At 43.1% G+C, this 13,727-nt stretch overlaps 1 protein-coding gene across 1 annotated transcript in view; it reads left to right on the top strand.

The window, feature by feature from the left end:
- Window positions 1-13,727, top strand: part of LOC136880906 (glycine receptor subunit alpha-3) — a 733,896-nt gene that overhangs the window by 524,497 nt on the left and 195,672 nt on the right. The window contains exon 3 of the mRNA XM_068229231.1: window positions 4,623-4,690. Coding sequence (XP_068085332.1) covers window positions 4,623-4,690 — 68 coding nt within the window. The remainder of the gene's footprint in view (window positions 1-4,622; window positions 4,691-13,727) is intronic.

Raw genomic sequence — 13,727 nt, 5'->3', positions numbered from 1 at the left:
CGACAGTGGGTTTCGAACCCACTATCTCCCGGATGCAAGCTCACAGCTGCGCGCCCCTAACCGTACGGTCTGATTGTCATTCCCACAGTCGCATGCAGCTGATGGTTTCCAACCCCAAGGCCAAGGCAGCACAGCATCCATGATTAGTGCGTATCCGGTTTAATTGGGCCCATAACTGACGGGGAAGCAAGAATCCCGGTTTGTTTCAATCATGCTGTTTGAGTCATTACCATTGTGGAGGTGGCTGGGTGGACCATTCTTCATTCCATTTCTATTGTAGCTTGAAATTGTTACTGAATGAATCAATCCTACTGATATTGGTGGGTTTCTTGAAGCTGTTCGGTGGTATAATATCATATGATCTGAAATATCAGCATTGGTTGCTAACTGTGGGTTGGACACAAATTTCTTTTAATTTTCGGATTAAGCTGTTTTGTCCGCTAAGATGTGGAGTAGTAATATCATAAAGAGTTAGTAACCAGTAAACTGGAATGGATTCAAAAGTCCCAGATATCAGCCCCATAGTCTGGTTTAACTGGACGTCAATCTTCTTAACATGGCAATTGTTGAGACATGCTCGTGCACAATATTTAGCCATGGAGTAAACTAGACTAAATGCAGTCGTCCGGAGTACATTTGCTTGAGCGCCCCCTGAAGTGGCCGCCAGTTTACACAGGATGTTTCTTGCTTCTCGTTTAGCTGAAGTCTGAAAAAAGTGTTGACGGTAGGTCAAGGATCTATCCATTGTCACATATAGATAATTAGGATGTTCATTGTGGTGGAGCTGTACGCCATTAAAGACAAAAGATAGTTCCCTGTCTGCGAATCTGTTACTGAGGTGGAAGCAACTTTCTTCAGATTTTGTCATATTAGTAGAGAGTCTCCATTTTTAAAATAGTCAGCCAGTATTAACTCTGTCGGAAATTGTAGCAAGTTCATTTCCTTTATTCGTTGTTTTCTGTAACACAAACGGTTTTCGAATTATTTGAGATTAATATTTTAGTCGACATACCATGTCTCTATAGTCGTAATATTAAAATAAGTGTTCTGACAACTAGTACAGGAAAGGTCCGTTTACTGCTTGCCCGCCTGCCTGCCTAGGTGGACGGAAGGGAATAGGGGTATGGTTGCCATGGAAGCGTGAGCGGACCCACTGCGGTCACCATGGAGACGTGCCTGGAGTTGCCAAACCTTTCACTTCAGTTAGAACTTGTCGCGAATGGTTCAGTGTGAGTGTGAGCGAGAACGAGGACGACAAAGCAATGTAGGATTGCGGTAACACCGCGCAACGGCACTGCAGTAGACCAGTGGCGGCGAGTGATCGTTATCAAAGTGATAGCACACTTTGTAGAAACATGGATAAAAATAATTTATGGATATTAAAGCTTAAATAGATACGTGCACTTTTAAACTTACACAGATTAATGCTCTGCATACATCTGCATATATTACTTTTTGTAACACAGCTCTATCCGGCGATTTTTGGCAGCTAAAATGTCTATAACAAAATCATGGGAACCCGGATTGTTCGTACAGCTTTCCAGGAGGTTCGTTTTAATGATTCCTGGTTCACAAATGATACATGGCTGTAAGAAATCGTGTTCCTTGTATTGCTGGACTTGCCATTTATTTTCGACAGATACGAATGTACATAAGAACTGTTAACATCACAAACTCTCTTTGTTGTCCAAACATTTCTTCAGCCACACAGCCATATATCCTTTATGCACCAGAAATAATTAAAACGGACACTTTGCCTATTCTTTCTCTTACTGTAGCTAATATATTGGGAGTGGGTCTCCCATTGTCTATGATTTGTATCTTAGTAGAAACAGTTCGGATGTTTTAGTAAACCCTCAATAACACAGCAGCATTCGTCCTCCATCATAACTGAATTTTCCTTTAGCAACGACAAAACCGTTGCAAGCAGAAGAAACACTCTTAACAATCACTACTGAACACTGCAAGCGATTACTGTTAGGTTAGCCTCTCGACGGGAGCAAACACGCGAGTCTATTAGCCAGCGTGGTCAGCTCTGTGCAGTGTTTCCGAGTGTATGGAGTGCGCAAGCGCGCCCTGGCTGGATTCAAGCTGCATACATCTGCTAGGGATGAGCTGCGGAGTCGCGAAGAGTCGAGACTGCTACTTCTGGAACCGACACTCTCGACTCCAGTGTCGACTCCACTGATGCAGTAACGCCATCTATCAACTGTTGTCGGAACTGCCACAAGAGCAGTGTCCTGGAGCTTCAGACTCTTGGTCGGGGGATACAACTGGGGAGTATGACCAGTACCTCGCCCAGGAGGCCTCACCTGCTATGGTGAACAGGGGCCTTGTAGGGGGATGGGTAGATTGGAAGGGATAGGCAAGGATGAGGGAAGGAAGCGGCCGTGGCCTTAAGTTAGGTACCATCCCGGCATTCGCCTGGTGGTGAAGTGGGAAACCACGGAAAACCACTTCGAGGATGGCTGAGGTGGGAGTCGAACCCACCTCTACTCAGTTGACCTCCCGAGGCTGAGTGGACCCCGTTCCAGCCCTCGTACCACTTTTCAAATTTCGTGGCAGAGCCGGGAATCGAACCCGGACCTCCGGAGGTGGCAGCTAATCACGCTAACCACTACACCACAGAGGCGGACGCTTTTGTGTATACTACTACTACTACTACTACTACTACTACTACTACTACTACTACTACTACTACTACTACTACTAATAATAATAATAATAATAATAATAATAATAATAATAATGCAACAAGACTTAATGTGGTCCTTGAATTATAATGATAACCTACAACCTGTTTTCCAGTCAGTGACCGGGTCAGGAATGGAATGAATGAAGCCCCCATCCTGCGGCGAGTATAGGAATCGTACCGGTTACCGAGGCCTGTCGCACTCCTCTGGGACAATGATGATTGACTGACAGATAAAATGAAATTATGTTGGAGAGTGTTGCTAGAATGGAAGATGACAGGGAAAACCGGAGTACCCGGAGAAAAACAATCTCACGTGGAGTGACCGGGATTTGAACCACTGAACCTAGCGGTGAGAGGCCAACGCGCTGCCGCCTAAGCCACGGAGGCTTTTAATGGCGTAATCTCTGTTCGAATTATGTTAGAGGATTTACCCATATTAGATTTGTTTTCATCGTTCATGTGCATAATGATTTACCATTTATATTTGTTTATCAATTTCCTGATCACGACAAGTAAAGACGTGAAATTAAATGTCCGTGGTCTGCTATGCCGATACTTTCTGACATGACACGTTTAATTTTATTTCAGCTACACCATTACGCTCGTCGTCTTCGTTAACAATATCGTACTTCACTATATAACACTCTTAAAAAACCCAATGGGCAAATGAGCAGCAACATGTATGATATTTCATGTTATTTTCCGCACCTCGCCACGCTAGTGGCCCCGCAATGATAGTCAATTTCGCTTGGAGTCGCGAAGCTTCATGCGAAGCGACCGTGCGGCCCCGCAATGCGCGTAAAGTTAACTTGGAGTCGAGAGGCTTCATGCGAACCGACCGTGCGGCCCCGCAATGCGCGTAAAGTTCGCTTGGAGTCGAGAGGCTTCATGCGAAGCGACCGTGCGGCCCCGCAATGCGCGTAAAGTTAACTTGGAGTCGCGAAGCTTCATGCGAAGCGACCGTGCGGCCCCGCAATGCGCGTAAAGTTAACTTGGAGTCGAGAGGCTTCATGCGAACCGACCGTGCGGCCCCGCAATGCGCGTAAAGTTCGCTTGGAGTCGCGAGGCTTCATGCGAAGCGACCGTGCGGCCCCGCAATGCGCATCAAGATTACTTGGAGTCGAGAGGCTTCATGCGAAGCGACCGTGCGGCCCCGCAATGCGCATCAAGTTCGCTTGGAGTCGAGAGGCTTCATGCGAACCGAGACCGGTGTTCGGAGTCGATGGAGTCGACGCTCTCGATTCCAGGCTTCAGTCGCGCCCATCCCTACAGAGCGCACAGTCGGCAAATCCTCATCATTCGACAGATGCGAAGTTTTCGTCACTTAAAGTGATATTTATGCGTAAGAGAATTGGGCTTTATTGTTGTTATACTATACATAAACAATGTATATGCCGGAATATTATGTAGTCATATTCATTGATTTTTCATTTTAGATTGTATTAGCCCGGCTAACACGGCAAACATAGACCCGCCACGCCTGCAGTAGACCCTCCATCCTGCGCTTTTTTAAATGTTACGAGTATAGGTATTGTCCAGAACAATTACTAAACTACTGTATAATATATATTTGCTAGTTACTTTACGTCGCACCGACACAGCGATAGGTCTTATGGCGACGATGGGACAGGAAAGGTGTAGGAATGGGAAGGAAGCGGCCGTGGACTTAATTAATGTACAATCCCAGCATTTGCCTGGTGTGAAAATGGGGAAACGACGAAAACCATCCTGAGGGCTGCCGACAGTGGGGTTCGAACCCACTATCTTCCGGGTGCGAACTCACAGCTGCGCGCTTTTAACCGCACGGCCAACTCGCCCGGTGTATAATATACCGGTACATGTTTTGTTTGCTGAAATAAATATGACCACTGCTTGCGTCTTCATTAATAAATATTGAAACACTATTATGATTTTATTTTTGTTGCAGATAACGCAACGACGGTGTACTGCGAACTCTACATACGCAGCTTTGGTTCCATCAGTCCTGTTACTATGGTGAGTAGACACGATAAAACACGAATAGTCGGATAGTAAGTTTTCTTCTTGCCATCAAATTAAAATTAAAACCCTGTAAAATGTGTCACTAAAAAGCAAATAAGGCAGACCCAAATAAACATAGCAACTAGGTTATTAAATATATTTTCGTACATGCCACTACTGTACTTACATGACATTTTCCTAACAGCCTAACGTTCCTGAAGGAAAAGTAATATTAATCATACTCCGAAATGAACTAGTACTGAATTTCAGGATATGACGGTGTGAAATTTGGTAAAAGTTCAACTCGTCTTAAACAACGCCATCCTTACCGAGAGTACCATTTGGGTACTTAAAAGCCTACACGCTCATCTTGCCCCCTTAGCGACCAGCGTTCGACCAAGCAGGTCAGTACTCCTCCAGGAGAGATCCATAAAGACGTCGAACAGGCGTTGTCAGGGTAGGTTTATGACGGCGATCTGGTCGCTGATTGGCCACGGGTAGTCACAACTTGTAAAAAGACATATATAGGAAGGTGTCCCAACTCCAAAACCTGGTGGGAAGTCTACCTACAATGCATTATCGCCTGCAACATCTTGCATCTTTGAGGGATTATAAGTTACTATGAAAATCACCGCTAATGGCGCTCTCTACGATACTAAGAAGATCCGTCAAAAGTTACGAGAGCGTAAGTTATCTTCTGGTGTTCACTACTGCAGAGAAGACTCGGAGTGCAACTACAAAGAGTATACACCACCAAATTCATGGGTGCGCGATCATACCGGACTGACTTGTAACGCGCGGAGAGAGCTTATAAAGATGACTGCTTATGTTTCTACGGGGCACTCAGTGCCAGGCAGGTGCTTGAACAACAACCTCTGTCGACATTGCCACGGAGAGAAAGAAACTCTTGGTCATGTCCTGGCACTCTGCATACGCGGAGAGCTGCTGAGGAACACGCAACTCTGCCAGATCAGATCCTTATCGCCGAAGAACTGAGAAAGAAGGGATTCAGTGTCCATGAAGAGGTATTATGGACTGACCATAAATGTCAGTTTGCAGGCAATTCATATCATAGCCTTTAAACTGAATCGTTTTCAGGGATTTATTTTAGATCCGACTGTCAGGTTTGAGCACCATACCGGTCGGCCACGAGAAGGTCAATTAATAAAAGGTGAAAATATACGAGCCCCCCTCTGTGGTGTAGTGTTTAGTGTGATTAGCTGCCACCCCCGGAGGCCCGGGTTAGATTCCCGGCTCTGTCACGAAATTTGAAAAGTGGTACGAGGGCTGGTACGAGGTACACTCAGCCTCGGGACGTCAACTGAGTAGAGGTGGGCTCGATTCCCACCTCAGCCATCCTGGAAGTGGTTTTCTGCGGTTTCCCACTTCTCCAGGCAAATGCCGAGATGGTACCTAACTTAAGGCCACAGCCGCTTCCTTCCCTCTTCCTTGTCTATCCCTTCCAATCTTCCCATTCCCTCGCAAGGCCCTTGTTCAGCATAGCAGTTGAGGCCGCCTGGGCGAGGTACTGGTCATCCTCCTTAGTTGTATCCCCCGACCCAGAGTCTGAAGCTCCAGACACTGCCCCTGAGGCGGTATAGGTGGGGATCCCTCGTTGTCCTCGAGGGAAAAACCGACCCTGGACGGTAAACAGATAAAGAAGAAGAAGAAAATATACGAACCCATTATCCCTTACTACAAATCTAAATACCACCTTCAGGAAATTTAAATTAAAGGGATAATAGTCGGAGCTCGTGGTACCATATCTCGTCACTTTGCCACCACATGTAAGCGCTTCCAACTTCCAATAAAGTGAATCCCTGAAATCGTGATGCTCGACCTCCTAGACTCCATAAAGGTACTGAGATACCACCTCTACAGCACGGAAGTATCGCTCTAGTTTTACGTAATACGATATCTTCATTACACTTTTAGGGATTTCCTAAATTAATAAAACACCGAGCGAGTTCTTTCTTAGAGAAGTAATACAGTGACATTAAGGGAGGGACTTCATATTTACGGATACCGGCCACCATGGAAACACAAATTCAGCTTCGCTCGAGAATGGAACGTAATACTTAGAAAAAATAGATAGTATAGCAACGATTTCAAAAACAGTAGGTCCTTAGCTAATCTCAGTCTTAAGGAAAGAAAATCATGTAATTGAGTGGTGGGGAATTGTAGATGCCACTTTGAGAAATTGTTGAGAGAAATGTCCATAGAATTATGCTGTGTTTGCTGTCCCAAATTATCCCAATTCCTTTTTTTTTCTTTGATGGGTTGTTAATTGCCTAAAAGTTGAAGTCTCTAAAATCTCCCTTTGTCAACTTAACAAGTGGTCCATTAGCTTGAAGGCAGCAATCCATCACAGCGCAATTTAAGAAAATCTTCTAATGGTCTGCCGGACGTCCAGTTCAACATACATATCTGTAAGAGCTTTGCATTAAATTACACGCCATCTCCTCTCAAGACTGGGATTCAGGACACTTAATGGCAATGGTGCATTATACCCTACACAAATACGATAACTTTAATTGAATTTCGAAATTTTACGAAGCAAAGTTACTAGCAAATAATAAAGGGCAGGGATTTTAGGGAAATAATTCAGATATATTTCATAATTTATAATCTGCATTTTAAGGCCATATATAAATTAAGGAACGAATAGTTACGCCATTTGGGCCATGTAACTGTCAGATTTGTTCGGTACATGGTGCGTTCGAATTCCTATGTTGGCAGCCCTGAAGATTGTTTTCCGTGGTTTTCTGTTTTCACACCAGGCACCTTAATTACAGCCACGGTCACTCCCTTTCCAATCCTAGCCCTTTACAACCTCATCGCTACCATAAGACCTATCTATGTCTGCGCGAGTCAGTCCGATTCACTGGCTGTATGATCGGCGTTGATGCCTTTGGTTCAGGGAGTTCTGGATTCACTTCCCGACAAGGTCTGGGATTTTAATCACGTCTGCTTAATTCTTCTGGCTCGGAGACGGAGTGTTTGTGTTTGTCTCAACAAACATATAAAAACTTTCTTATTTAAATATTTAAAAAAATACTACAATGTGATTATATAGAACCTAGGAGTATACAATATTTTTGCTGGTGTTTTCTCACATAAAAGCTTTCCGCGAGTCCGTATGGATCATTTCACTTGTTAATAAACAAGAAATATATGTTTGATGGCACAAGTATCCCAACCAATCACCATAGAAACACGCAATAGTGATTACATCCCTCCACATAGGGTTAGTGTCAGGAAGAGCATCCAACCGTAAAACAGGGCCAAATCCACATGTGCGACACAGTTTGCAACCGCAACCCCACAGATGTGGGAAAGTGATATAAGTATAATAATAATAATAATAATAATAATAATAATAATAATAATAATAATAATAATAATAATAATAATAATAATAATAATAATAATAATATATTCGCAGGATGGTCGGAACCAACGTGAATCGAGTATATGAGCGTTAAAGAACTGGTTATACTGACAAATAATAACTTGAAAAATTAATTTGATATCTCGCACCATTATCATATTGAAGTTAGCCAATCAGATCACTTTGCGGGCGAATTCAAATGGGCTTTGCGAGGCGGTGTAGCTAATTCTGTACGTGATCACGAAGCCTTAGGTATAAATCCCGGTCCATTTTAGATAGTTAGTAAAAATATGTTTTCTCGGAAAAATGCTGCAGACGAACAGGTGTTCCGTAATGTGAAGACTTATCTCCAATGTGCTAGAATTTTGTCCTGCAGGAGTTCATTTATGTGCCAGTAAATTTACCAACACGAGGCTGACGTATTTGAGCACCTTGAAATACCACCGGACTGAGCCAGGATCGAGCGTTGGGGTCGGAGGGCAGGCGCCTCAGCCGTCTGAGTCACTCAGATCGATTAGACTGTGCTTTTAGCTATCTAAAGGTATTAAGTCTTGCCACAGGAACAGTTAAAACGATAATTGCAATTCGGCATACCAAACTTTGTGTTCAAGACAATGTTACATTTGGATTTTTTGTCAACTTCGTAAAAATATCCGAAATGTCTCAACATATTAATATAAATTGGTTTCAAGTCTACTGCATATGGAAAGAGGAAGAAAGGAGTTAAAAAGGAATCAAAGAAGCCCAAAATACTTGGAGCTGAACGTAACAGAGACTACATACAAAGTTAGAAATTAGAGGTGGCTGAGCGCCGCAAATCGCAACCGAGTACGGCTACAGCTCCTGTCAAGCGTATGGAGGTAGGTACGTCCGAGGACGAAGAAGATTTGAATGAATATTGAACATTGGAAATAGTGTGATATGACATCAGCAAAAGGACAGCCCAGGAAAAAAACACATTTTAAATCTACACACTATGCATTCACTTATTTCTAACACCCATGCAAAGTGTTCTACGCCCGTAAAATGTCCTGCAACCATGGCTCTAACATAGGCACCATCTATATGTTTCCTTTTATTTAAATTTCATAACACTGGTGATGTAGTTTGATTTCCTCAATCACTACAGCACTTGCTGTTCATATCAATTCCAGGCTAAGCTTCTTATTGTAGCTCGTTTAAGTTTCCTACTAATTTGTGCACAAGAACATCTTCAAAGTTATTCCTTGTTCCAGGATTATCTGCATTATTTCCACGTCCCCTTGTTAACAGAGCTTTCACATCAAATCACACTACGACATCAAAACGACTTGCTGTTCCATTCTTATTAGATAGAGAGCTACGATAATTACGGCGCTCTTTAGACTTTCCTTTAATGAACTCATGATTTCATTGTAATCTCATTTCCTCGTTGAGAAGTCATATTTCCTTATGAATCCAATTATAATCCCCTCAGTTATTGTGAAACGACAAAGACACGAGGAATATTTATATAACAAATCCAGATACATTCATGTCTTGTAGGGGACACTTATCTCTCGCCTTCCCATTAATTTTGAATTAACCCGCAGCAGGTATTAAGCGCAATAAATGTGTCACCGCTGCACATCAGGCGACATGTAGCTGACCTGCGTTTCCTCTACGGAATCTTAAATAGGCATTACCGCTCGGAACATCTTGTCTCACTCTTCCCGCTCCACCAGAGTCTACGACTTCTCCACATTCCTTACATTCAGCACTCAATACTTCAACAATGTTTTCTAATCCGCCTCCCAGCTCACTTTAACACTGTTAATAGGAGACAAGAGCTTGATATAGCATCCAGAGGAGTGTAAACAATACCTTAAGAATAATTTGATTCTGAAGTGACTGTGTACCTGATCTTGTTATCTTTTGTTATATTTGTTATATTTTATTATGAAAGTTGTTACATTTGTTAATATTAGTCTGTTGACAGTACAAGTGAAATGTGATCAGTGTAACTGTATCTTCTGCTTCGTGAATAAATAAATAAATAAATAAATAAATAAATAAATAAATAAACAAACACAGCAGTTTGACATGTGCATTTGTTTAACTGTTTTTTTTTTTACGATTTTGCTTTACTTGCTTTGCTTTGACTATACAGATGGGTCTTATGGTGACGAAGGGATAGGAAAGGGCTAGGAGTAAGACGGAAGCGACCGTGGCCGTAAGGCACAGCCCCAGCAATTGCCTGGTGTGAAAATAGGAAACTACGGAAAATCATCTGGGCTGCCAACAGTAAGGTTCCAACCCGCCATCTTCCGAATGCAAGATGACAGCTACGTGACCGAAACTACGCAGTCACTCGCTCGGTCATTATTTAATTAATAATAATAATGTTATTTGCTTTACGTCCCACTAACTACTCTTACGATTTTCGGAGAAGCCGAGGTGTCGGAATTTAGTTACGCAGGAGTTCTTTTACGTGCAAGTAAATCTACCGACCCGAGGCTGACGTATTTATGCACCTTCAAGAAACCACCGGACTGAGCCAGGATCGAGCCTGCCAATTTGGGGTCAGAAGGGCAACGCCTCAACCGTCTAAGCCACTCAGCCCGGCGGTCATTATTTAACAGTCCTTCTCAACTTGTGAGATTTGCCTTACGAAGAACAATATACACATAAAAACATTTAAGCTCTTTAGGCTTCTTCAGTCCTGAAATTGACCCATTGCAGCAGTTGGATTGCTACACCTTTCTAAGAAGCTGGTGGCTAGTGCGACGTTGAGACACTACTACTACTACTAAAATGTTCTCATTCCTCCCCCGAAGGGGGAGGTGGGTCTCTTAGACGGTGACGCCGTCTCTCAGGCCAGGCCGGGAGATTTGTTACGGTAAAGGAGATACTGGTAGAAAGTGAGGGGGTTGGCGGCCGTGGCCTATACCAGGAGCTGTCCCAGCATTCGCCGAGAAGAGCGGGAAACCGCGGAAAGCCGCTCTCAGGACACCCGACGGTTGGGGCCAGCCGTGAGGTCCAGGTCTGTCCCGTCTCCCGAACGCAGAGGCGTAGAGCCACGGTAGAGCTTTTTCAATCGTGAAATTACCAGCATTTCGCCCCAGTGTGCCAGTGGGCTTGAAATATACACATAATTTAAGGAGGCGTTTATAAAATAAGGATAATGGTGTTTGAAGACAGAGAAAATGAATTGGAATATTGCTCTCAGATCAGTTGTTTCTTGCAACAAAATTTGAACAGTGAATTATTATTAAGAGGCTATCCTCCAAAGATTAGTGGTTTTAATGCAAGTGGTTTCATAATATGTAGATTGACGATGTTAATGATTCAATGCCTCTTTCCTAATGATACTTGGGGGATGCAGAAAAAATCTACAAAAGCAAAGGAAATACATGGTGTTAGTTTCCCTTGCACCAATTAAAGGGCAAATGACCTCAAAATTCTCAATACCATAATTATTATGAATTTTTATGTTAAGGGATGATCGGTTCATGTATAGATGTCTTCTCTTTGTCGGCCTTTTAGGGCTTACCTTGATGAGACTGAAACAGGATGGTCTGATCTATTAAACAGCATTTCTTGGCTCTGTTTTGAAGGCAATTATGTCGATACTGTGGACGCTACTATTATCTGCTAAACCATGGACGTCTTAATAATAATAATAATAATAATAATAATAATAATAATAATAATAATAATAATAATGGAACATGGTTAATTCGAAAGTCGTTAATTCGAATTGATGAATAATTCGATATATCTCGCGGTCCCTTGACATTCCTCTACAAAACAAAGCAAAGCAAAGCAAAGCAAAGTCATCTCCGTACAGGTCTTGAAGGCCCTTGGAGTGGTAGAAGGTAAAGGCTTCCACTATTCGTAACCTCGTCACTTGATGGGGTAGAGTGGTTAGCTCTACGCCCCGCCACCTTCGCCCCCATGAATTGACCTGGTACTCATTTTTGGTGTAGGCTGAGGGAACCTCAGGGCCACATGTACCTCCGGAAGTGGAAATATCGTTTATTAAAGTTTACTTCTGCCTGACGGGGATTCAAACCCGTGTGCTTCCGGGCGAACTGAGCACGCCTTTACCACCTCGGCCAGGCAGCCCCTCCTCTACAACACAACGTTAAAAATTCATGTTTAATTTGAAGTAAAGTACGTTCAAATTAAAAAAAATGAAATCTGGCTGGGTGAAAGAGGAAAGTGGTTTAGATTTTTTCCGGTGCTGGAAATGGAACTAAACTTTTTGCTAAGCTAACACAAGGTTCAAAGTCTTGGCCGCCTGAAAATAAGTTCCTTGAAACTGGGAGTTTCAGTAACTGGGAAAATCCACTTATCAGGACTAAACCCAGAACTCCACGTGGAGTTGACTGACAGCTGTTAGCATATGAAATGAGACCTGCTACTAAAGGCTTTGCAGGTGTAGCATGAGGACCTTTCGGTAAAATAGCAGCCGTCAGTCGCAGCTAAATTAAGCGACAACTAGGCTTTGCTACCGATAGACAACACAATGGAAGTGATTATCTGCTTCAATCAATCAAGAAGAACAGCGTATACTGTATTACGAAATTTTATTACCATTTATCACCCTGAAAACGCAATGACAATATCTTTAACGGTTAGAGTCGAGATCCGCTGAAAGCAGACTTATCCACGAAACTAATATCCTGTTAAATACTTCCGAGAAAGGTATCGTCTATAATCCAAGACTTCATCGGTTTAAACAGAGGGACTATTCTTAAATTTTTCGCCGATTTCCCTAATAGGTTCGGTCTCACCAAGATTTTGATGACAACATTGCTTTAATTTCACGTAGAGGTTCTTTTTCTTCTGTTCCTTTTGATCTACTAAAGACTACGAGGCTCGAACCAACTCTTAGCTAGGGTCTTTTGCTTTATCTTTGCCCAGTACGCTTTAATTTTCTGGCTGTGTGCCTGCTTCCTTCCATTCATCCGCTCATGCCTGGTGGTCCCTGTACTCTTTGTGCTTGTGAGGAAATGTGGGAGGACTCCCTGTAAGATGGCCTGTCGACACTGAGATCGGTTCTCTATGGACTGTAATGGGATATACGCTTCCTCTAGGTCTGATTTTACCGAGGTGATCCACTTTATCGTGGAGGCGCTTCCCTACTAGTCACTGTGAGGATTCTGTTGGTGAGTCTGCAGGGTTTTAGGCGGGTCGTGCGTCCGTAGAAGGTCAATCGCCTTTTCCTCACACACGTGACTATGTCTTCCTGATGTTTGTAGAGCTCGTTGTTGTGCCTTATCCATTAGATAAAATCCTCCTCTCTTATGGATACTACCGAGCTCGATAGCTGCAGTCGCTTAAGTGCGGCCAGTATCCAGTATTCGGGAGATACTGGGTTCGAACCCCAATGTCGGCAGCCCTGAAGATGGTTTTCCGTGCTTTCCCATTTTCACACCAGGCAAATGCTGAGGCTGTACCTTAACTAAGGCCACGGCCGCTTCCTTCCCAGTCCTAGCTCTTTCCTGTCCCATCTTTTCCATAAGACCTATCTGTGTCGGTGCGACGTAAAGCCAATAGCAATAGGTTCTATTTATATATTTAGGTACAATTCTTATGGGCCTGATCGTTAATATCATAATAATATGACTTTCAAACTATTTACTTTCACAAAATTATTTTTTATTTTATTCGCTAGTCTTCGAATCATGATAACCC

The sequence above is a fragment of the Anabrus simplex genome, chromosome 9, assembly GCF_040414725.1.
Source record: "Anabrus simplex isolate iqAnaSimp1 chromosome 9, ASM4041472v1, whole genome shotgun sequence".
Classification (NCBI taxonomy): domain Eukaryota; kingdom Metazoa; phylum Arthropoda; class Insecta; order Orthoptera; family Tettigoniidae; genus Anabrus; species Anabrus simplex.
This window is presented reverse-complemented; position numbering and strand designations above follow the sequence as displayed.